General features: G+C 39.4%; 1 protein-coding gene across 2 annotated transcripts in view; it reads right to left on the bottom strand.

The window, feature by feature from the left end:
- The window catches only part of CENPF (centromere protein F), a 47,761-nt gene that overhangs the window by 19,531 nt on the left and 3,471 nt on the right, over nucleotides 1–24,759 (bottom strand). For both annotated transcript variants that reach the window (XM_070396188.1, XM_070396187.1), the window contains exons 3-12: nucleotides 24,347–24,543; nucleotides 22,221–22,342; nucleotides 21,286–21,377; nucleotides 19,541–19,832; nucleotides 18,228–18,430; nucleotides 14,549–14,674; nucleotides 12,322–12,450; nucleotides 10,970–11,092; nucleotides 5,474–5,609; nucleotides 16–3,413 (exon numbers count right to left, since the gene is read on the bottom strand). In XM_070396188.1, the coding sequence (XP_070252289.1) occupies nucleotides 16–3,413; nucleotides 5,474–5,609; nucleotides 10,970–11,092; nucleotides 12,322–12,450; nucleotides 14,549–14,674; nucleotides 18,228–18,430; nucleotides 19,541–19,832; nucleotides 21,286–21,377; nucleotides 22,221–22,342; nucleotides 24,347–24,543 (4,818 nt within the window). The remainder of the gene's footprint in view (nucleotides 1–15; nucleotides 3,414–5,473; nucleotides 5,610–10,969; nucleotides 11,093–12,321; nucleotides 12,451–14,548; nucleotides 14,675–18,227; nucleotides 18,431–19,540; nucleotides 19,833–21,285; nucleotides 21,378–22,220; nucleotides 22,343–24,346; nucleotides 24,544–24,759) is intronic.

Genomic DNA, 24,759 nt, shown 5'->3' on the forward strand with positions numbered 1-24,759 from the left:
AATCCATGTACTTACATCTTCAAGGTCGGTGCCAAGGAAAGACCGGGTACTTAAGTCCAGACCTTGTAGCTGGAGTCGTGCTACTTCGAGTTCCAGTGACAGGTGTTCTGTCTGTTTCTTTTCTGCCGCCAACTTGGACTCCATCTCCATCGTCACGCTTGCCAGTTTCTGCTGCCACTGTTCATTTTCTGACAAATGCTGCTTCCGAAGACAGTCGAGCTCTTCCATTTTAGAATTTAGTAACTGTTTGAGCTCTTCAATTTCCTTCTTTTTCATGTTCTCTTGACTTTCAATTTTTTCTTCTAGCTTCTTAAGGGACTGCTGGTATATCTGACAGAGGATCTCAAGTTCTTCAACACTCTTCTCTGAGGCTGAAGGGACAGCAGTCTTGGGCAGATCCTCCTCCTCCAGACTGCTACAAGATACCTCCTCTAGGTGGGACTGGTTTGTAGAAACATTCCCTTCCAAACTATTCCAAAGGGATGTTTCCCCTGTCTGTTCTAAAAGATCTTTGCAAAATGATAATTCCCCCAGACTAGTAAGACTAGGGCTGTCAGCCACACAAGAGAATGACAGTGACAGTGAACGCCTCTCCCTGGATTCCATCTTCCCTTCCTTTACCAAGTCACCTGGAGAGTTTCGAAGACTCATTGACAAAACCAAATTTTCAGCCTTCAACAAGTCAACATAGGACTGTAGCTCTGACATCTTAGAGCTCATTTGGCTGTGCTGATCATGTAAAGTTTTGTGTTCACTTTGTAAAGATGAGAATTTCTCCTGCAATTCAGCAAAGTGCATTTGAACTTCTTTGTTCGACAATGTCAAGTGCTCAGAGATGTGACTGTTATCTAAAGGATTTAAGGACACAGATGTCTCTGAATTTTGTTGTTCACCACGTTCACCTTCTAGCATTTCTTCCACTAACTTATCTTGGCAATGACCATTTTCATCATTTAATATTTTAACTTCACTGACTAGTTTCTCAACGTTTGCCATTTTACTAGTTGCTGTGATACATTCTGATCTTGAGTCATTCAGCTCAGACATTAATTCAAACTTTTCACTGCGCAGCATTTCACACATTGTCTCTAGCTCATTCAGCTTGTTCAATGCCATTTGTAGAGAGCACTGCAGCTGCTCATTGTCCTTTTGACTTGTTGACAACTCATGAAGCATGGACATATACTTTTCTTCTGTATCTACTTCACAGTCTTTAAGGCCACTAATTTCTTGTGATTGAATGTCTTGCAGCAAATTTCTAGATTCTAATTCTCTGTTAATTCTCTGTAATTCATGCTGTAGGTACTTCTTTTCCTTCTCACTTTCTTCAAGTTGTAATTCCATATTTCTTATTTTAGCTTCTAATTGTTCCAACTGTGCAACATAATTGTCTTGAGAAGTATCTTTAACTTCAAGCTCCATTGGAAGTTGAACATGACATTTACTCTTCTCACTGTCTCTTTCTGTCACAGAGTCATTAATTGGGTCCAATTCTAGATTCTGATGCTCATGTTTCATCTTCATCAAGTTCATCAGCTGCTCATTCTCTTGTGATAAGGCATTCACTTCCTTTTGCATTTTGGTGTGCTCTTCCTTTAAAGTCCTGATCTCTTGCTTTAAATCATCAGCCTCACTCTTGGAATTGTTTTGAATCTCTACAACCTCAGCTCTCAGATCTCCCTGCAATGACTCCAACTCTTGTATTAGATTCTGGTTTCTTTCTTCAGCTAAAGCTAATTTTGCTACAAATGCTTGGTGTTCCCTTGCAAAGGTTTCCTTTAGCTGTTCCAACTCAGTTTTTCTATCTTCACTCACACTAGTGCATTCATTTAGCATACGTTCTAATTTGGAGTTCATTTCTTGTGCTGCTTTGTATTTCTCACTGAGATCCTCAAATGCATTTCCTGTTTCTTCACATCTTTGTAATAAAATAAGTCTTTCTTGCTCATACTGATTAGATAACGCTGAAATACTTTTTTCCCCTTCGACCATACACTGTGAAATACTCTCACTTTTTTGGAGTAAATCCATCTTCTCTTGATTTAAGGTGGCATTAAGTTCCTTGAGAGTTCCATTTTCTTGGGTCAACTCCTCAATATTCTTTTTATTTAGAGAAAGCATGGAACTCATTTCCTTTTTCTCTGAGCTCAGAGTTTCAGACAAAAGTTGTAGCTCCTTTAGAGATTCTTGAAGTAAATGGTTGCTCTTTTTTAATTCTTGAATCTCTGCTTGCTCACTTTCCAATTTTCCATTCAAAAGCTGCACCTCTCTGTCCTTGTTCTCCAGGGCAACTAAAGTTTCAGTAACAACATTCTGATGGACAGAAGTGTCTTCCTGTAATTTGTTAATGCGTTGACTTGTTTCTGCCACAAAACTTTGATGCATCTGTTCTGCTCTGACAAGGTTTTCTTCTATTTCTCCTCGGATTTGCACCAACTCTTCACACTGCTTTTGCAGATCTGAGTTCATTTGCTTTTGGGACTCTAATGAAAACTCAAGAGAAATGACTCTATTTTGTAAGACGGCTGAATTTTCTGGACTTTGGTCTGCTTCTACATGGCAATCGCTCCTTTCTGAAGGCATACTTCCTTGTTCTCCTATATTTGCAAAGGAATTATTCAATGCAGACTGCTGCTCAAAAGCCAAAAGATTTCTGTGATGAGCCTCATTTGCCACCAAAGAATCACTGGATTTTAGCAGGTCCCTGAGGCTCTCATATTCTGCATGCAGGTCTTGGTAACGCTGGTCTTTGTTTGTTATTTCACTTGAAAGTAATTGAAGCTTGTGCTTCAGATCTTCAACTTGCCCAGTAAGCTCAGAAACTTTCACACACATATTTTCCATTTCCTTCTTATGTTTCTGATCTGAGAACTCGGCTTTTTGCTGTAGCTCTGCGTAAGCTTGTTTCTGAGCCTCTACTTCGACAGTCTTGCTATCAATCATATTGTGGAGGTTTCTCACCTCAACACTTATGTTTTCTCTTTCCATCTCCAATATGCTTACTCTCTCATTGTATTCATTGCTTTTTATTTTTTGTGTCTTAAGACAAGTTTCCAACTGATTAATTTTACTCAGCAAGCTTTCCTTATCTGATTCCATTTGCTTTATAAGTTGTTCATTTTCATTTTTCCAATGAGAAAACTGTGTTTTCTCTTCTTTCAATTCTTCAAATTCTTTCCTTTTTACCTCCAAAGCACTCAATAAAGCTTCAGATTCTCTCTCTGTTTTGCTTAACTTTTCACTCAGTTGTTCTATGTGATGTTCCCTTTTCTTCAACAGATCTTGAGAACAATCACGCTGCTTTTCCAGGTCAGCCAAGGCAAGCTTCAGTTTCTCTAAAGTCAAGGAATTCTCTTGCTGGTTTATTTTTTCTTGAAGGTCTTTTAACATGATTTCCTGAGAAGTATTCTTAGCTATTGAAAATAAAATAATAAAAAGCACTGTCAATGTTTTTGATACTTTATAAAAATTTTAAAGTGGAAAAAAAAATCTAAACAAACTAACAACTTCTCAGCACTATAAAAACTGGCATTATTGCCCAGGTACCTCCTGTAAAGTAGATCACCTGACAATCATCTAAGCTTATATAAAGTCAATTAGAGCAAGGAGAGACATGGTCCTTTTAGAGGTGGTAATACATTTGTTCATCTTCTTTCTAAGCAGCTTAATAAAGGGATGTTGCATAAAATATATGAAATATCAACAGATTGTTTTCCTAAGCCGTTGCAACTTTCTTTTCTTCTTCTTCTGTGTATGTTTATGTATAGGTGTACAGGAATACTCATTTTATTATGCTTCAATGATGTTGCATGTTTTATAAACTGAAAGCAAGACCCTCCACCAGTAAAAGTTCATGACTCCCTTTACTGCAATACCTGCTTTTTGGCAATGGTTGGATACAAACTCACCACATCTCTGACTATATTTTTCAACTCTTTTGATATACTTATTTAAAGAGAGAAAACTGTGTCAAAAAGCAGCATTGAAATGGAATTACTCATGTTACTATGGAGTAATACTGATTTTCCAGGAAAATAAGTAACTACTCCACCATTTTAGCCAAAGTATATAGGATTAAATAAAAAAGAGTAAAAAATCCTATAATCACTAACTCTCGAAGCCTATATAGGAATATTACTTAGGAACAATGTCACCCACATCCCAGCCCCTTGCAGTAAGGGTGGTGTCTATAAACCCAAGAATTATCTGGAAGCTTTTTCAAACTCCATTAAAATCTTGTTTTCTGTCCAACAACACACTTCTACCCACTGAATAACCTCAATGATTTCATTCAACAGTGATGGGAAGGCTTTATATACCCCAAATATATTGAGGGAGAATATAAGTTGAGAAACTTAATAGATGATAAGAACAGGATGTATTCTAAATGCAGATGTTACAATACAGCTCCTATATTTAATCTTCTAACCTCATTCTACCTACTGGATAAGGTTTCTCAGTTGACCACAAGGGCTGTCAATCACCTCTGCTCACGAGGACCCGAGGCAATAACCCTGATGACCAACACTGGAAAACAACTGGAACCCTTCACTTTTGCCATGGTTGTCTTTCAAGAGAGACTGACATTTTTACCACTGCTGTGGAAAAATTAAAAGCTATCTTCGGGAGATGGAAATTTTAAAAACAGTCACCAGCAAGTGTGACACATAATCCACAGGTCAGGTTAAAAGAAATCCTAGAGCCCTGGCCAGGTGACTCAACTGGTTGGAGTGTTGTCCCGCACACCAAAAAAAGGTTGCAGGTTCCATTCCCTGTTGAGGCACATATAGGAGAGGTAACTAATCAATGATTCTCACATTGATGATTCTCTCTTTCTCTCTCCCTAAAATTAATAAAAATATCCTCAGTTGAGAATTAAAAAAAAAAATCTCAGATGTGCAAATACCCCAGGTGAGAAAATAAATGAAGTAGAAGACATATGGTACACTGATAAATGGGAAACTAGCAGTGGATTCATTTAGTGTGTATAGCATAATTCTGTAGTTCTAAAGTAAGGAAATAAAATCATTCAGTCAAGTTAGCCATCAAAAATCAATGGTCATTAAGGGCTGGGGCACATGCATTTCATAAAGTGATTTTCCATTATGTGGGAAATGGTTATGAGCGAGGAGATGAGCTGTCTGAATGTAACTAACAAACACACTTGAGACAATCAATAGTTCTCTCGGGCAATAGACAGCACTGACAATTTACTTTTGTGTGGGAAATATTTACCCCTCTGGTTTCAAAGTGCTGAAAACCAGGCGTTTGGGGACTCAATGTGCTCCAATAAAACAATGTCCAACTATCACTTTGGAAACTAAAAAGTGGACGAGAGAAAACTTTCTCCACATCGAATGCAGACATCTTTCTGGGAGAATAGATGAAAAAATGCAAAGTTTCTAATGCTATCCATCCTCTCTCAGGAATGATAGCTTAGAGAAATAATTCTAAAACACCAAGTTTTTCTTACCCTTCATTTCTTCTGCAAAATTCTGGCTATGAGTCAAACACTGCTTGGTCTTCTTCAGTTCCTCCTGCAGGTGGCAGACTTCTCTGGCACTTTGCTCAGACTGGCTCTTAAGGAAGCTGTTTTCCTTCTTCATTTCCTAAAGTGCACATTTACTTGGTTATAATCAAAACAAATGCTCAAGCAAACTACGACTTCTGTCTTAGGAAAGGCCCTAATGGAAATGATTGTGTATCTCACTAGGGGAGGAATCACATGTCCCCTTTGAGTGCTTAACAAAGTTAGACATTATTGAACCAAATGAGTTTATGAATAGAAGTTAAAACAAATCAAAAGACCTAAATCTGACGATAATCATTTTCCTTCAAAAATATATTTCTTTGAGCTTTCTGGTTGTCCCTAAGCTTGTTAAAGCATTAGCTCATAAGAAAAATCCTATTTAAAAGATCCTCAAGGACACAAGCTCCAAGTTCTTATCATATCTGAATGTATATCAAATATATTTTTACAAATACCTGATGTACTAAGGAACAAAAAAATTCACACTACAAATGTTGACTCTACACCTTGACGTTCACTGTTAAGGGGATGTCTTTATGAGTAAATTACCTTTAATAAGTGTTTATCAAAAAATCTACAATGAACCACATGCTGAAATGAACATTATAAAAGATGTAAATTTAAGTGAGACAGTCTCTGCCCTCAGGGCAAGTAACCCAGTGAGGGAAGATGTGCTACCAGTCACTTAATACACATGGGGATGTGCTAACTGCTAAAGAGAGGTGGCGAGTACTATGGGAAATCGGGCTGAAGCACAAAAGGAAGAATTCATTCTACATAGAGGAAACTGAGCTTTCACAGTAAAAACAGATTCTTTGGGCACCTGATTAAATGAAGTATCCATGTAAATAAAGTAGCAGAGACGCAGATGTAGCCCCATTGTATTATCTAGGGAGACATATTGGGGGGGGAATCTTAAAACCAAGCAATATTTAAATGCCAAAGAAAAGTGCTATTGCTTATTAACCACATAAGACACACAATATCACAAATCCTCTATTTCCTCAACCTGTTTTCCAACCTTTAATGATTTTATAGCTGTTAAATATCTCAGCTTATATGATATGCCACCCTCTGGACCACAAAGAATTGGCATATACTGACAGAATTAAGGGTCTCACATCCTTGGGGGAGGGGGAATTCATAAGGTTAACTTTAAAAAAAAAAAAAAACTTAAAAAATACCCCTCTGAGAAGGAGAAAATTCTGAATCTTAAAGAAACAATTAAGACCCAGCCTCCAAAACCCTACTGCACCGTTAGAAAACAGATGGCCCTGGCAGTGCTGTGTTGGAAAGCTGCCTTCAATTATCAGTCTGGTTACTACCAGCAGATGGGTACCGAGGCAGCAAAGCCAAATTCAAGAAGAGGGGGAATCTGGCTAGGAGAAAGTACTTGAAAACTTGCTGGCAGCTGCTGTGTTCATATATATATATGCTCATTTCATCATCAAGATAAGACAGAACCCATTGTAGTTAAACTCCTGTCTTTGTCCTAATCCTGCCTCCCTTCCTTGCTGGCAAATTAAGACATCAATCAGAACTAAAGGGCCGCTCCAACTGATCTCAAGACTGAGGCTGACATTCATACTGGGCAGTGTTCAAGTCTGCAAAGAATGATCATTAAGATACAACAGTGTGCCCTAGCCAGTGTGGCTCAGTTGTTCAAGCATCATCCCTTGCACCGGGAGGCGGGAGGTTGCCAGTTCGATTCCCAATCAGGGCACATGCCCGGGTTGCAGGGGGCATGCAGGAGGCAGCAGATAAATGTTTCTATCTCTCTCTATCCCTCTCACTTCTCTAAAATCAATATATATATATATATATATATATATATATATATATATATATACATATGCGTGTGTGTGTGTGTTTGAAATGTGTTATTGACTTAAACTAACATAATTAAAGTATAGACACTCTAATCGCCTGTTCGTTCTTCAAACACAGGATAATCATCAAAAGATATCACAAATGTGAAAGGAAAAATACCTTGAAGAACTTTAACAAGTGAATGGAGCATTATTTTCTTCCCAAAATCTAACAGCATTGAGATCTGCGTGATCAGTGCTAAGATCAGCTGTATGAGTTCAACATAAGAGAGGAACTAGCATTTACCCACCCGCCTGGGTTGACGTAGCATTTTAATTTACAACCTATTAAATATTTTCTTACCCTAAAAAAATCAATCAAACTAAATGGCATCTACATCTGAAGGTGACAAGAAAGCTGAGAAGACACCATGTGCAAAGCTAAAGCTGGGTGCATCCCAGAGAGGGAGGGGGGCAACTTATGTTTACATGTCTGCTCATCTCCACAGCCTCTGTCCGTAACTGGAGACATTTACAGGAACAGTAAGTGAAACGGAAAGATTAGCATGTCTTTCTCTATTCTGGCATTAGCTCCATAAATATTTGTTTCTAACAAAGAAACGTTCAGCCAATCCTGGGACCCAGCAGGCTTCTAATGCTATGGCTAAGACCAACCCAAGGATTTTTAATAGCCAGAATTTAGAAAATGAACATCTGAAAATCGAGCTGTAAACTGCCATCCATCAGCAATTAGTTTTCTGCAAGGCTACAGCCACTTAAGACTTGATTGGGTAGCTCATTATCAACAACAAGTTAGGCATACAAGGATACGTTCTCCTAGGCATCTCCTGCATCCTGACATGATGTGCAAAATTGGGCACAAGTCTGAATAAACACAACAAAAATCCCTATAAACACAAGCCAGCATCTGAGCTTAGCAAGCTATTCCACCCAAATCAACTTCGGTTTAGGAGCAGCAAGGGAAGCATCCTTTCCTAGGGCCAGACAAAACAAATTTCAGTTACTGTGCACTATTTCATGATCCCATCCATGAATGATGCTTAATACGTCCCCTGCTGGGGCGAAGTCTGTATCATGAACAAGGGACGGATGCAAAGGATGTGTTTTTCCCTTCCACCTCATCATTCCTGTCTGCCAGACCAAGCCCCTTAGAGGATCTGGTATAATACAGATCCCGTGCTCAGAAAGGTCCCCAAGCAAGTGTTCCCCCTACCTTGGCTGTCAAATGATGGTACATGATGGCCTAACAGAACGCTATGGGGCTGGCAGCCGATGCTGGATGAGCAGTGTATCTAAACCCTCCATTCACTTTGATACTAAACGTTAACTTTACCCTTGATTGGACCATTAAATCACGTTTCCATTACTGATGCTTTCTCATTGTGAGTGGCATATTAGTTTGCTAAACACGAACAAGGAAAATTTCAGTACAACTGTCACATTATTTCGGCATCCAAAACCTATCAGCGTGCTAAACTTGTTAATACTTATAATTAGATAAAGAAAGAGACCCACAGTGATAGGATAGAACAGGCAAATTTTAAACGTGTAAAATCTCAAATGCACTGTCCCCTGGCTCATCGCTTTCTGTGCCTATGGGTGACAGCAATCAGGCCATAACAGTTGTGAAGACCAAAGCAATGAGCAGGCGGACTGTAATAATCTACTGAGCACTTATGTACTGGGCAGGGTTTAATCTAATCATCGATTTAGCTTTGAAAAGGAAGGGGTATTATTTGTCCCTATATGCAGATGAAGAAAGTCAGACTCAGAAGAGGAAAGTCACTGTCCCAAGGTCATTCAGCAGGTAGGTGGCAGAAAAGCAATGCAATTTCAGCCCTCGCTCACACTAAAGCCGCCAACATTATACCATTAAGTTATGCACCGCTCTAAGTGGCTAAATCACTTTTCTGATCCCAATCCCAATTCAAAATGCAAGAGCCAGCTAAATGTGAGTTCTTCTCATCTTCAAAAGAAGACACACACATAAATGAAGACAGATACTAAATGAACCCCCTGGCCCTGTGCTAGGCCCTGGCACACAACTGCCCTCACTGGACACAGAGATCGATGACATATTAGTGCAACACGGTGGGCAGTTAGCTCAGTATAGGCGCGCTCACTGTGGACAGCTCCTCAGCTGACACACCAGACCCTGTGGGGTCACCCAAGTCTTCAGAAACACCTGCAAGACAACGCCCAGCCCACAACTGCACCTCGGCCAAGGAGACTGTTTTAAAAGCGTTTGTGGCCTCTTAACCAGATGACTGCTTTTACAAAACGCTTCCACCAGGCCGCCAGTGGCGTCGCGGGAGAGTTCCTGGCTGAAAGGGGAGCTCACAGAGGGAAGAGTTCGGTGCCAGTCTGCCTGTGGAAATGTTAGCAGAAGCATCTGCTGGTTGGTCCCCACTGGCCAAAAGGCAAACATTTGTTTTGCTGAAACAAAACACTTCCATTTGAAAACGTTCGCTGTTGAAACCATCCTCTGATACGAAGCTTCCTTCCACTCCAGTGGCTGGAACTGGGGCCGCCTGTCTCCAGCCATATTACCCCTCTGAGGCTGGCTGCATGCTCCTGTGCTACTGACAGATGCTCGGATTTTACAACCGTGTTAATTCTCCAAAGCTGGGGGATAAATACCTTTCGGCTCTCCTCACCTGCATAAACGAATGCTCTTTACAGAGAATTTCAAAGAGAATCTTTGCAATCTAGAAAGTGACTGCAAAATATTTAAAGAATGAGTGGAACAATTTCTTTCCTGTGACATTTGATGGGGAAGAAACTTCTGTTCTGCTGTGCTTCTTTGTAATGATGCCACGCTGATTTATGTCACTATTCAAATTGTCTCAGGCTAGTAAGCGCCCCTAAATGGCTCTTCATTACGCCCTTTAAAATAAGCTCCAGGCCACTAGGTAAATTCAGGGAGAAACCAAATTAAATAAGTATGGAGAAAACCCTATCAGTGGAAGCAACGTCAAGGTAGTTCTCTACTCACACCACTGGGGAAATCATCCAGCATTGTGCACAAAAGCACGAATCTACGAAAACACTGTCAACCGTGCTCAACACTGAACTTAATGCTGACTTTTGAAGCCAGAGTAACATAATTTACAATTACTTGATGTTTTCACAAGATTTTGAAATCTAGGAACTCTTCATCTGTCATTACTCTGCTCATTTAAATCATTGACCTTCCACCAGGTTTTTAATATTTGATGATTCAAAAGTCAACCCTTGGAAAAGGGATTTCAATTTACCCCTTCACCAATTTTGTTTCTTTCCATTTCGAAAACCCCTCGTCTTCTTCTATTCTTCACCTCCCAAATGGTCTAAAACAATCTTTCAAAAAAAAAGAGTAGTATATGTCCTTAGTACAAGTCAAGTTTTCCTATAATTGCTACATGCATATTAGAAATTATATCAGAATAGGAAGTGGAAAAAAAAAGTACTATGTTCTGTGACATAGGTTATATACAAAATACATCGTCATACTTCTGGCAAATAAAATAGACAATGAAATGATCACGATAAGCTACTGAAAATCGGTGTAGCAATTCCCAGCACATCCTGAACGGAAGTTGGCAGACACTTGTCTCTGCTCCTCACTCACCTCACAGCTCCTCCTCAGCTCATTCTCCTTGCTCTGACTTGCCTGTAACGCCTGCTCGGTTCGGCAGGCATTCTGCTTAAACTCTTCCAATTTGTTTTCTAGCTGGTTCTTTAATGATGTGACCTACAAAGAGAAAATAAGGTCAGGGTTCAGTTTCCTGTTCTTTACTTCCTTAATAGTCATTTCTTCTCCAATAATAAGAAAGTCATGGAATAAAAGAATTGATGCCATCCATGTTGGCCAAGACCCTCACTCTGAGAGAGACTCAGGAGCTCTGAGCAGAGTGACATCAGGTTAATAGACTCACTCTGGCCGCTGGTTGTAAACAGACTGAGGAAGAAGTGGGGGGCACGGAGACAGTTAGGAGGCTAGAACAGTAATCCAGGAGGGAGACGATGTAGTCTTAGACCAGCACTGAAAATAGCAGTCATATTCAATATAAACCACAGACAGACTTTGTAAAGTCAGGTTTCTTCTAAGCAGAGAGGTAAGTAGTACAAGAAGGGTTTCTGGGGTGGCTGATAACATTCTATCCCAACACAGATAATGCTTATAAGAGAGCACGCCTGATAATGACTTATCATCAAAACTTATTCTATACAGATTTTGTTTTTTACACAAAAAGTTTAAATGCATTCTCTACATAATGCACACACATACACAATCATGTAAATATACATATGCACACACATATACACTGATAAATACACACATGTGTGTACATGTAAATAAATAAAGGTAGAGTCGGCAGAGTTTTAATGGATGACATTGAGGTGTGAGAGAAAAGGAAGACCTGAACATAACAGGAAGCTTTAGTCCTGAGCAATGTGAAGACCAGAATTGATATTTACTGGGATGAGGTATTTACTGGAGTTCCATTACTAACAAATAAGATGCGTTAGAAATGCGAGTGGCAATGTCAGATACACACCCATGAGTCTCAAGTTGAGAACAGATGTCCAGGGCGGAGATATAAATATGGGAGCCTTCACCACACAGATGAAATGCAAAGCCACAACACTGGACATCATTTTTAAAGTGAGTGTTACGTAAGTAAACTGATTGTAATTTTCAGGGCTTTGACGATTTGAGGGCATAAATTACTTGGGACGGGAACCCAGTGACATGACGAAGAACCAGAATATCAGAGCTCCACAGACTTCCAGATCCAAGAACCCCCCTCATTCACTGTCCTCTTCTCTGAATGAGAGAATCCAGACCCAGACAGGCTCCATTTGCTCTCCTGTTTGAAAAGGAAAGTGAGGATAGAGCATTTTTTCCCTCCAAGCAGCCTGTGTCAGCTGCGGCACAGAAATAACAGGTACGAGGAAAAGGGGAGAAGGAGCGCCTACTTTGTCCAGCTCAGCCTGCAGGATGTTGTGAGCGTTCTTGGCCTGCTGCAGCTCCTGGGTGAGTTTGGCTTTCATCTGAGTGCACTCTTGGTCCAGTGTTTGGAAGGAGCGCTGTTGACGGCACAGCTCCTGAAAAGCAAGAACACATGCATCACACTGCCGATGGTTTCCAGGCAGATACCAGGGTGACACAGGCACCCCACAGGAAATGCCAGAGACAACAGGGAGCCTAGAGGACCATCCACTTGATGATGAACATAATCAGCCAGAGCACGGTCCTGCTATTCAAATCCAGGTCTCCAAGGTCCCGGGAAGGAGCCCGCCAGTTGACCACATGGAAGCTAGCCTGTGTCCACCACATCCCCACTCTTAAGTCAATCATCTGTGTTGAAAGATCCAGGGACAAAAGAGAGGAGAGCTGAGCTTCAATCACTGCAATTGAGTTGAGAAATCAAAGGCACTCAAAAATGGGGTTTAAAATTTCAAATACCATCCACCACTTATAATTGAGAATGACACAAATTATATGTCACCAATGAACTTGGATAACCAGGTAAGGACACAAGAGTAACATTTGCAGGTCACTTTTTTATATGTATGTGTGCTTATGTGTGTTTTGTTTGTTTGTTTTTTGGGGGGGTTCTCCCTATCACCCCACTATTGCACCAGGTATTGCCAGCTTTGGCATTACTCATATTCAGGGCTGGGGACAATGCTTTATCTAAGGGACTGTCACGAATTACAGGGTGTTTACCAGCAGGCCTGGCTCCTAGCCACTAAATGCTGGTAGTGGCCCCCAACTCCTCCACCCAGTTGTGACAATAAAAAATGTCCCCAGAGCCCTAACCGGTTTGGCTCAGTGTATAGAGCGTCGGCCTGCGGACTCAAGGATCCCAGGTTCGATTCCGGTCAAGGGCACATCCCCAGTGGGGAGTGTGCAGGAGGCAGCTGATCAATGTTTCTCTCTCATCGATGTTTCTAACTCTCTATCCCTCTCCCTTCCTCTCTGTAAAAAAAAAATCAATAAAATATATACTTTTTAAAAAATGTCCCCAGATATTGCTAAATATCCCCTGGGAAGGGGAAAATAATCCCCCCCTGGTTGAAAACCACCGTTCTAGACTATAAAACCCATGGTCTTAATCACCCCGTTCACCCAGAACTAGCAAAGCACCTGGTATCTTATTTGGTCAATAAATAATAGACACAATATTTAAATACTTGTTTTATCAGGGGATCACTTTGTAAGTTTTACAAATGTCTTAACACTATGCTGTACACCTGAAACTAATAGAATACTAAACATCAACTGAAATTAAAACATTAACTTAGCCCTAGCTGGTTTGGCTCAGTGGATAGTGTCGGCCTGTGGACTAAAGAGTCCCAGATTCGATTCCGGTCAAGGATACATGCCCGGGGTTTCCGGCTTGATCCGAAGTAGGGGGCGTGCAGGAGGCAGCCAAACAATGATACTCTTTAATCATTGATGTTTCTATCTCTCTCTCTCCCTCTTCCTTCCTCTCTGAAATAAATAAAAATATTTTTTTAAAAATTAAATTTAAAAAATATTTAAATATACAATTGGTTATAATTTCCCCAGGAGGCGCAATTACTTCCTTCTGGGTAACTGTCTCTATCATGCCTGCTGTATACAGTAGTTCTGGTGAGATAAACAATAAAGGAATAAACAACTTAATGAATGTATGAGGCGGTGTCTGACCAAGATGAGCTCCAGTCTGCAGTCACTCCTATTGGAAGTCTGCAGACCCTCAATCCGTATGACACACACACTTCCCGGCTAACTCGCCTCACATTGGCAGCTGTACTTACAGAAGGGCATCCTCAGCTCTAACTTGCCTGCCAAAGCCTTTCCCCACTTCATCAGCTACTGTTCTAATGTATTTGCCAACAGGCTTTACAAACAGCCAGAGATTGTAATTCAATTTCTTTCACAACGGAGAGTGTTTGAAAAAAGAATATGACCCTTTCCTACTCAGAATAATAATCTCAAACTAATCTGAAAATATGGATACAAAAGAACATTTCTGACTACTGAGTTCCTTCTCTGATCAAAAACTGAAAGACTGAAGGAAAATACAGCGACCTTCCCCCCCCCGCCCCCCGAGAGCATTTCCCTAGTAGAACATCCAAACGATGACAAATGGCTCTTTTCCAATATGGGAACTGTGACATCCCGACAAACTCCTAATGAATCTATCCACCTTACCTCTTGAAACTCCTTCTCTTTTTCTTTGAGTTTCTGTTCCAGAGAACATCTGGCACTTTCTGCATTTTGTCGCTGGCAACTCAAATCTTCAGTCAATTTTTTCAGTTTTTGTTCCAATGCAGTACACTAACAACAAATAAAAATGTGCAATACAAAACTATTCAAGGAAAGAATATTTTGAACTTTAGAAAAATTAGTACCAAGTTTAACATTGTGCTTTGACATTTATATTTCATAAAAAGTTGGGCTTAAAACTATTAGCCATATACCAAAAGCACTATAATTACTTTAGGACACATAAAATTTATGTTTGGGAAATAGTAGCAAGGATGTAAAGCCTTTGACCATTTAATACTTCATCATTTACACTATGACCTACGAACCAGGAGGTCATGGTTCCATTCCTGGTCAGAGCACATGCCTGGGCTGTGGACTTGATCCCCAGTGTGGGGCATGCAGGAGGCAGCCCATCAATGATTCACTCTCATCATTCTATCCCTTTCCCTTCTTCTCTAAAATCAATAAAAATATATTTTTTTAAAATTAATACATTGCCTTGAACCTTCAGACACCTCTGTCATTATCCTAACTGTTCTTGAATTTTTGAATCCCAAGAAAAAGTATTATAGAAATTATTTATAATATGAATTCAATACTTATTGCAAACCTACTATATGTCAAGCACTGTGCTAGATACTGGAGATACAGGAGTAAACAATTCAGATAAAAATCACTGCCCACATGGTCCAAAATGTTGATGGTTGACAATCATGGGAAAACCCCCCACACTTGGCAGGCATTGTAGATGACTGAACCCTTGGCGCCCTCTGCTGGCCCTCCTTCAATCTGCAACTCATTCCATGATTAAAGGTTCTCAGAAGCAGTAATTTTTTCTTACTAGAAACAGTAGGTTAAAAAAAGAGCTTCCAGGAGATATTTATATTTTCTGTAAAAATTTTTGAATGACATTCTCATGCACAGTCCATGTAAGTAGCTTACCACTAGATGTCATGAATGTTCCACAATATTCTAAAATAGTGTCCAGAGCTCAAGTCCATGAAAATATGCAGCACATGAGCCTGGCACTCAGCGCTCTGGGCCTGTGTTTCATCTCTAAAACGTGGGTGCTCAACTCCGGGTTTGCTGCGAGCCCCAACACTTCATTTCTACATGATTTCAACAGCTTTTTATGCCACACAGTTCACAAATACTTGGAAAAGAAGCAAACTAGAAACAGCGTATGTTCACTAAAGAACATGGTATTGATCTTGATTAATTAGCTCCATTTTATTTAATAGGTAATTCTAAGGGAAGAGCATAAACAATGCATAATTTGATTCCAGCTACATATTTGACAAGGTCATATTGTCCTTAGGGGCAAGCCAGAGAGAGGTAGACTGAATTTTCAGTCAGGTGGATTGTAGCTCACAGAAAAATGGAATTCAGAAAGCATGGAACAAACAATTCTTAAGAACCCAGAGCGACGACTAATAGAAAGAAAGCCAGAACTGTGTCCTCAGCACTCAGCACCATCCAGTCAAATATTTCAATCATGACCTGGTAGAAGACACTATATCAGATGTATCGGATGGAATGAAGATTCAGTGATCTTATCACACGAAAATCAACAGCACATAATGTGAAAGGGTAAGTATAATTCTTATATATGGGAAAGCCTGAGCTGGCAGAAAAGCAACTGAAAGTGAGCTTAATTGACAAAGAACTCTATGCAACAAAAATTATTACAAATATTAATATAATTCACATGTGCCAAGTACTATGCTAAAGCCTTTATGAAAATTACTTCAATAATAACAACAACCCTATGGCACAGGCATTTTTAACACCGTTTTATTGATTAGACAACTGGGCTCAGAAGTTAATTAAATAGCTCCAAAAGCAATACAATTGAGATGTGGCAAGGCCAGAACTCAAATCCAAGTCTTTCTAACTTAAAAAACCAACTCAGACTGCACAAGGAGAATATATATAAGGATCAAGGCAGGCTATGGTCCCATCGACCCTCCACTTTACCTTCATAGATGCAGTCAATATTTATCAAGAATTTCTCTGTGCAAGGCCCTGCATTTGGAGAATATCTAAAAATGAACCTAGACTACCATTTCCAAGAAGACAGAATAGATGTAGACTTCCCTATTTTTCCCATCAAGAACAACTAAAAACCCTGTGTAGTAAAACAGACATTAAGAATGCTCTGAAAGGAGATTAGACTAATTGACTGGGGACCTTGGGACCCAAGAGAAAAAACATGTTGGTGCTGAGAGAAAATAACTTCAGTCAATCCAGAATCCTATACCCTGAGGCTATATTTTCCAGGAATGAGGAGGAAACCAAGACATCCTCAGAAAAAGGCAGAGTAAAACAATCCATAGCCAACAGACCAACGTTAAAAAAATGGTTTTAAAAAGTTGTCTAAACAAAAAGGAAATGGTGAAAGGAACCAGAAAAGAAGAGGAAGGAAAGCAACAATATATATATAAATATATTAAGTAGGCTTTCCTTCTCTTTAGTTTTCTAAGTTATTTGATAGTTTTAGGAAAAAAAATATTTTTTTATTAACCCTCACCCAAGAATTTTTTTTTTTTTTGAGAGTGGACGGGAAGCAGGGAAGTCAGAGAGAGAAACATCCCCGTGACCAGGCCAGGGATGGAGCCTACAAACAAGGTATCTAACCCGGAATCTAACCAGAGACCTTTCAGACTGAGTGCTGGCCCTCTATCCACTGAGCCAAACCAGCTAGGGCTGAAGCAAAAATTATAACAGTGATGGTCAGATATGGTTCTAAATATATGTAGAGAAAACACTTAAAATTATATAAAAGTGGGGAGAGATAAAAGGATGAAAAGAGGAGCATGTCAAGAGTATTCCAAGAGGAGAGTATGCGAAGCAGAAAGACACAGAGCCCAGATAAAGATTACGTCCAGGAGACATCAAATAAGTCCAGTGGTTCTAGAAGATAATTCATTTTTCTCTACATTCGTCCCCATAGACCACACTACCTGTGATTTCTATATTGAGGTTACATCACCCATTAGGATGAAGCTCCACAGGACAATGATTTTTGTCTAATTCCGCACTGCTCCATCCCCAAGTCTAGAACAATGGCTGACATAGGTAGGCAGTCTATAAATACCTGTCAAATGAGTCAGTGAATGAGTGAATAACAGAAGACTAGAGAGATAGGTTGGGGACAAAGCAACCCTCCACACACACCACCACCAAAAAAACCCAAAAGCAACCCTCAAACAGGCCTTAATTGGAGCTTTAGGAGTAAATGGATACTGGATCCCAAGAATAGATCAATTACATTCTACCATAATTCCTAAATGTCATTCAAAGCTCCATTACTTTCAGTCTCTTATATGGGCCGGGAACTGTGGGAGGTTTGGGTACACATAATCTTTATTCTTCACCATCTGAGATGTGAGAGAGAAGTGACTGGCTCAAGTCCCTCGGCTGGGAAAACGGGCAGTCCAGAACTGAGCCCTGATACACCCAACTCTAAAAGAACTTACTAGTTCAAGGGCATCGATACTGCCTGGAATTTATTAATAAGGTTCATTTTATCATTTATTTCATAATTTAAGTGTGAAGGACGCTTCCCAAATAATTGCATAAAAGGTGGAGATTTTTCAGTAACTCGTGAACAGTCACGTACCTTTGCAGAGGCCTGGTCATACTGTGCTGCTGTTCTCACCAGCTCATCCCTACTTTTATTCAAAGCTTTCTCCTTTTCATTTAATTCCACCTTTGCTTTCTCCAGCTGGAGCTGTAGTTCTTGCCATTTATTCACTTGGCCTTTCATTTCTCTTTCTTGTCCTTGTAGACGTAGTTCCAACTCACCAATCTTGCCCCTTAGCTCTTAAATCACAAACAAAGCCCATACTTCAATTAACACATACTTTTCATAAAAAACTTACAACTCAATTCAGAATTTATGTCACTCTGCTCTGAAATCTTCGGTGAGACAAACACAAGTCAATTCACATTAAACACAGAAGCTACTTTCATTGGATTTAATTTCAGTGGTTAGTCTCTATTATTACTTATATTAAATAACTTACAGAAAGCAGGAGAAACAAATTTTCTTCTTATCAGAGAAACCTGGGGTAGAAAATGCTTTTCTAAAATCGTGAATATTACCTGATTGAGGCTGCAAAAAGTGCATCACATATAACACCCTTACTTAAATTACCACTTGGTTTTACACACTGGCAGACTAATATGTGTTCTGTGCCCATTTCAATGCAAGTAAGTGATAAACAGTGAAAAATTCACCCTCCCATATCCTGGGGTAGCTCTACCTCCACTAAAGATCAAGACAGTGTGAGCCTCCTATACTGCCAAAAGTAACAATAATTTTTTCTCATTTTCCCCCCACATACACACACTATTGGTTCCAATGGCACTGGCAGTGTGACAGCTCTCACCAGTGAACACTGACGGTGATTTTCAATATATCATAGCCCTGGAAATTATCGTAGTCTGCAGAGAAGATTCCAAAGCACCACCTGGTACCCTTGGCTGTCAGCTGCAGCGTAGTGCAGCAGCCAAGGTTACAGGTTTGCTCCCATATGGACAAGCTGGCAGCACAGAGCAAAGCTGTTCTGCAGACACATGCCACACCTCTGGCCCAAACTGGCCAGAACACAGGCTGTTCCATGGGGCACAAAGGAGCCAGATGAGAAGCATGGGGAGTGTCGACCAACCTACTCACCCGGCTTCTGGAAAGACAATCAAAGCCATTCGTCCTACTTCTGAAGGCTTCAGGGGCCCAGCTTTTTAGTACAAATCAAGATTCACTCCAAAACTGTGATATCTTTTCTCATTATCGAAAAGACAGTATTTAACATCATCAGACTGGGATGCTCACCACTGATGTGTCTAACAAAACACATCAGCACTTTCTAAGACCAAAAATGCCTGGAATCACCTCTAAAATTATCTCAGGAAAATTTAAACTTAGTTTACCTTGATTCTGGGCTTTTAATTGATCCAAAAGATGAGAATTGCTAGAATTATCACAGAAGCTGCTGTTAGCATCTCTATTCCCTGCTTGCAAAGTTGATCTACTCGGAGTCACCTCTTGTTCCCAAGAGAAGTGAGATGCAGAGAAATCTCTCCTACTCGGAGTTTGTAGAGCACTAGAAGAAAGACGACTTGGGGTCTTTTCTTGTTGCCATGAGAACACAGACGACGAGGCCTGGTGTCTGGCAATGTCCCGGTGATTCATGGTGTTTTGTGGAATAGCCTGGCTCGCTTTCTGTTAAGATAGAAACTCTTTAGAGCCCTTTAGAAATCAATACTCAAGACTACTTATTTTCAAATAGAAAATAATGTCATGCCAAGAGGTTTGCATCTCCACTGGGTACCAAGAAAGAACATTCATCAAGTCAAGGGAACCATTAAGCTCCAATACCCAGTGAGATTTTCTAAAGGTCAGACCAGCACTGAAGGATTAAGCCAGTGCTACTGAGGCCAGTTTTCGTATTTAGCTTACATCCCTCAAATACTCCATTAAACACGTGAGTATTCACTGCAATTTTGAATTCTGAAATTTGATTTTTTTCCCGTCCTTGATCATACCTGCTCTCCCTACCCCAGTAGCTTTACACAAAGAGAATGAAAATTAACCTAAAAGAACTTTCAAGAATCTCATTTTCCACCATACCACTCCCCCGAAAATGTCCAAAAGGTATTTTATGTTATACAATAGGCATCTATGGATTTTCCTAATGCTTTGGATTTTTTTGTTCTTCTTTCAGCCCCAACTCTGACAATTAAAGACATGACTGTAGATGCTACATTTCACTTTTCATAGCAAGTGCTTTCCTTGCCACAGGGAGAGGTTTAATGTTTATGGAGACTCCCCCCCACAGAATAGCTGGGAATCAGGGGCAGAATTGATAACAATGACTGAACTAGATAACGAAGCATATGATATTTCTAGGATAAACCATAGAATAATAATTATTTATCTTCATAAGCAATGCTGTTGTCACAAATGAAAATTCTGGTGACTCCAAAACAAGGGTTAAAGGCACAAAAAGAATTAAAATTGTTAAATCTCTATTAAGAACTTTTGATCCTCAATATTTAAGGTATCTATTTGTAAATTTGTCATTCAACTATCTGCAAAATTGTGGTATCTTATCCAGTTATGTTTAGCAGAATTACAATACACTATTAAGTGCCAAAATGTACTTTTTAAAATGAAGTTTAAAACCCTTGCCAGCAACTTACTTAAAAAAATGGGGGAGATATTGAAAACATTCTCCTCTGAAATAAACATTTCATGAATAAGGATCCTCAACCCCAGGACCCTGGCAGCAATCACCACAGTCCTTCAGAGGAACCGAGTATGAAGCCACTTCCTCCAGGTGACAACACAGTGTCGGAAGAACTGGTCCTACCCTCTCCAAACATGACTCTTATCATTAGACCTTAATAGGGAAATAAACATATTGCTAGTTTCTATGGCATTTGGTGAACATTTAACATTTAGAGATAATGCAATCTTCCACTCTATTTTATTCACTCTTTACCTATTTTTAAATTAAGAACTATCATAACCAGTGAGCCAGGAACTTTATTTTTCTTGGTGTACGAAAAATGTACCAGCTCTACGCAAAGCAGATTTTTCTAACCTTGTTCTAGCCTGTGTCAAAGTGCTTTCTTGACTGCATACTCTGTTATAAGGCCCATACTTGACTTACTTTTGCCTGCCAGGCTTTCACTTCTGCCTCTAATCTTTTTCGTTCTTCAACTTCTTTATTATATTTTTCTTTTAGATCTTCATATTTGGAACCTAAACACAGACAAGGAGATAACAGTTTTATTTTGATCATTGATTCCGTGAAGGAATTCTCAGATCAATAATGAATGTAATAGATAGCTGAGAAATTACTACCTGAGTACACCAGAAAGAACATTTCAGTTCTGGCAACAGATACTGATCAAATTACTCAAGTATCAAAATCCATGGAAACACAGGTGCTTTGAATATTCTGGAACTGAATTACTTTTGAAACACACCATAGAAGGATAAAGTGAAAAGTGTAAGCCAGTCAATAAGTCTGCTACCTGAGTGTGTTTTTGCAGAAATTTAGAAGCTAGCAATAGTGGACATTGAGGTCATTACATTCCCTGAAAATGGGAGCTTCCTTTAAAACTTCCCTATAATTAATGCTAACAACTTGGTGGAATTCCTATGTTAGCAAAAAAAAAATTTTTAAGCCCTGGCCAGTGTGGCTCAATTGGTTTGGAGCATTGTCTTGCACACCGAAAGGTGGCAGGTTCGATTCCCTTTCAGGGCACCTACCTGGGTTGTGGGTTTGATCCCTGGTCAGGGCATATGGGAGGCAACCGATTGATGTTTCCCTCTCTCACATCAATGTTTCTCTCTCTCAAATAAATAAAAGGCATATCCTCGGGTGAAGAAAAAGAAATGTTTAAGTAAAAAGCATAAAGACTTATTAACCTAAGTCTCAATATAGTTCAACAGATAAACAAATGTATATGTTATAGCACGTAGTTGCATTTTTTTTAATGCCCAGATAAAAATTTAATTCAAAGTTGAATTAATTCATTTCTTTGGCAGAATTAAAATCTCAATAAAAGAACTATTTATAGGAAGGGAAAAAATCCTTACCACTATAATACTGGCTTGGTGTTAGTGGAGTTGTGAATATTTTTTGTGGTGTATTGCATGGATTCAGAGAGACATCTGCAGACTGTGCAGCTTGCTGGCTTCTTTCAAGTTCAGATTTACACCTGTTAGAAAAGGACCCAAGAGGATGCCAAATCAGAGGAAAGCTACAGAATGCCAACACCATACTTTCCCAGAGAGCAATAACCTGACAAAACCCACCCTAAGAATTCTAACCTCTTCATTAAACTGGCTTATGTGACAGACACACAAACTCAGTCTAGTCAGGGAAACAGAAATATAAACCAATAAATACAATGTCATAAAGGCTATACAGAAGATCTGTAATACCCACTAGATAGTACAAGCAAGAACTGGGAGGCTGGGGATATATTCCAAGTAAATTTTACATTTAAAGTCACAGGGATATAAAGAACCCAGAACTTCAGAAACATAGAAAATTGATATCCCTGAAGCTTGGGCTGAAATCACAAAACTGGATGGCATATGTTATCCAGACATGACAAAAGCATAGATGTGATATATGGACCATGTGCTTTATGGTATTTTTAAGACAGATATAAAAATCAAGTTAACATAATGCATAAATATATGACTGAAAACAGTTACAAAGAAATGGGGAAAGTAAACTATACATTGTATATATGTACAAAGTCTCCCTACCACTTCAGTTCTGAGCGACTTTCAGAATCAAACAACCTAAGTTAAAAGAGGATTCAATTCTTGCAAGTCTCTAATGTCTCTGATTTTCGCTTAACACAGAAATATAATGAACATCCTATGAGGATGGCTAGCAATGTGCACCATTCTTTTTGCCATGGGCGTGAATAAGCAGAGGGTGAAGAAAGTGCCTCGGTGCCCTAGCTCCCCCAGCCCCAACTTCAACCTGGGAAGAAGCAATGTAAGAGCTGGAAATGACTGCTCAGCAAATCAGATCTCAGATTTGTACTCTCAGTAGGTAGAACAGTACTGTTCAAAAGAAATGTTCCATTCACATAAAAAAAAGTAACAAGAAATAAGTGGATTTCATCTCAATATTTAACTCGATGTTTTCTAGACTGTCATTTCAACTTGTTATCAATAAATTATTAATAAGTTATTTTTTTACTAAATCTTCAGAACCTGGAGCACATCTCAGTTTTTAATAGCCACATTTCAAGAGCTCAACAGCCACATGTAGCAGTGGCTACCATATTGGACAGTGGAGGTGTATCTACAGACTACCTAACATGTCAAAAGCTGGTAATTCCAGAGGTGAATTTTGAAAAACCTTGAAAAATCGGTGTTTCTTTTCTCTCTCAAATTCACATCTTACCCCCTTTTCCCTATCCTTTCATTAAAAACAGAAAGTTTATTTTAAATATTAAATAAAAGTATACCCTATTATTTTTATAAACCTTTGTTTCTCCATTTTCTTAGGGAGAAAACACAAACCATCATCACCACCAAAAAAAGCACTCAATGAGGATGTTTCCTGTTAAGTTTAACTGCACAAGATTGCCAATAGTCAACAGTTTTCGATCAACATTTCAAATGGTTCAACCTAACATGTTCGAGATGTTCCTGAAACATCGGTGGATATTGATGGAGAAAAATTAAGTTCCTGCCCTGCACTTGAAGGTTACCAGTGAGAATTTAAACACTATACTCAATAGTTCTTGTAGTCTAGTTTTTATACTCTTAACAGTTTCTAGACTATAGAAAACTATACTCTTAATAGTTGTTATAGTCTAGCCAGCATGGCTCAGTGGTTGAGCATCGACCTATGAACCAGGAGGTCAAGGTTCAATACCCAGTCAGTGTACTGTTTGGTTGCACACTAGGCTTGATCCCCAATAGGGAGTGTGCAGAAGATGGCCGATCTCTCTCCCTCTCCCTTCCTCTTTGAAATCAATAAAAAAATATATTTTTAAATGAAATGAGCAACCATTTAATGAATCTATATAGTACTGAGCTATGCAATGACAGGCCTGAAGTATATAAGAATCAATTTTCCTGAGATCATGGTTTATTTCCACTGGAAAAAATAATTGCAACCCTAAAGGAAAAGAGAAACGCATCTGATGAATACACACAGACATCTATATAAATACCATTTAAAAAATTACCTTTTAAGTTCCTGTTCCAGTTTCTCTATTTGTTTCTTGCTTGAACTCAGCTGTCCCTCTTGGAAATTCATTTGTGACTCCTTGACTTGAAGTTCGTGAGAAATCTTCTGCTTAGCCTTCTCCAGGTTTTCACAGATCTCCATCAAGCTTTGATTCTCCCTTTTCAGGTTTGTGCCCTCGGTTTTTTCATTCTCAACCTAACGGGGATTGTTTAAAAGGAAAGAGGTCTCTACTTCGTGAACTTGCCGGGTATGATTTGTAAATCTGAGCTTAATTCTGACGACTAATTTTCTGAGACAGGGTTGTAATAATCCAGTGGCAATGCTTGATGAATGCAGATATTTAAATGACCTCCCTTTAAGCCTCTAGAAAGAAAAGTCCTACAAAGTCATGCGTTACATTACCTTTGGTCA

The sequence above is a fragment of the Myotis yumanensis genome, unplaced genomic scaffold, assembly GCF_028538775.1.
Source record: "Myotis yumanensis isolate MYYU_CA2020_CCGP unplaced genomic scaffold, mMyoYum1.0.hap1 SCAF_17, whole genome shotgun sequence".
In the NCBI taxonomy this organism is placed as follows: Eukaryota; Metazoa; Chordata; class Mammalia; order Chiroptera; family Vespertilionidae; genus Myotis; species Myotis yumanensis.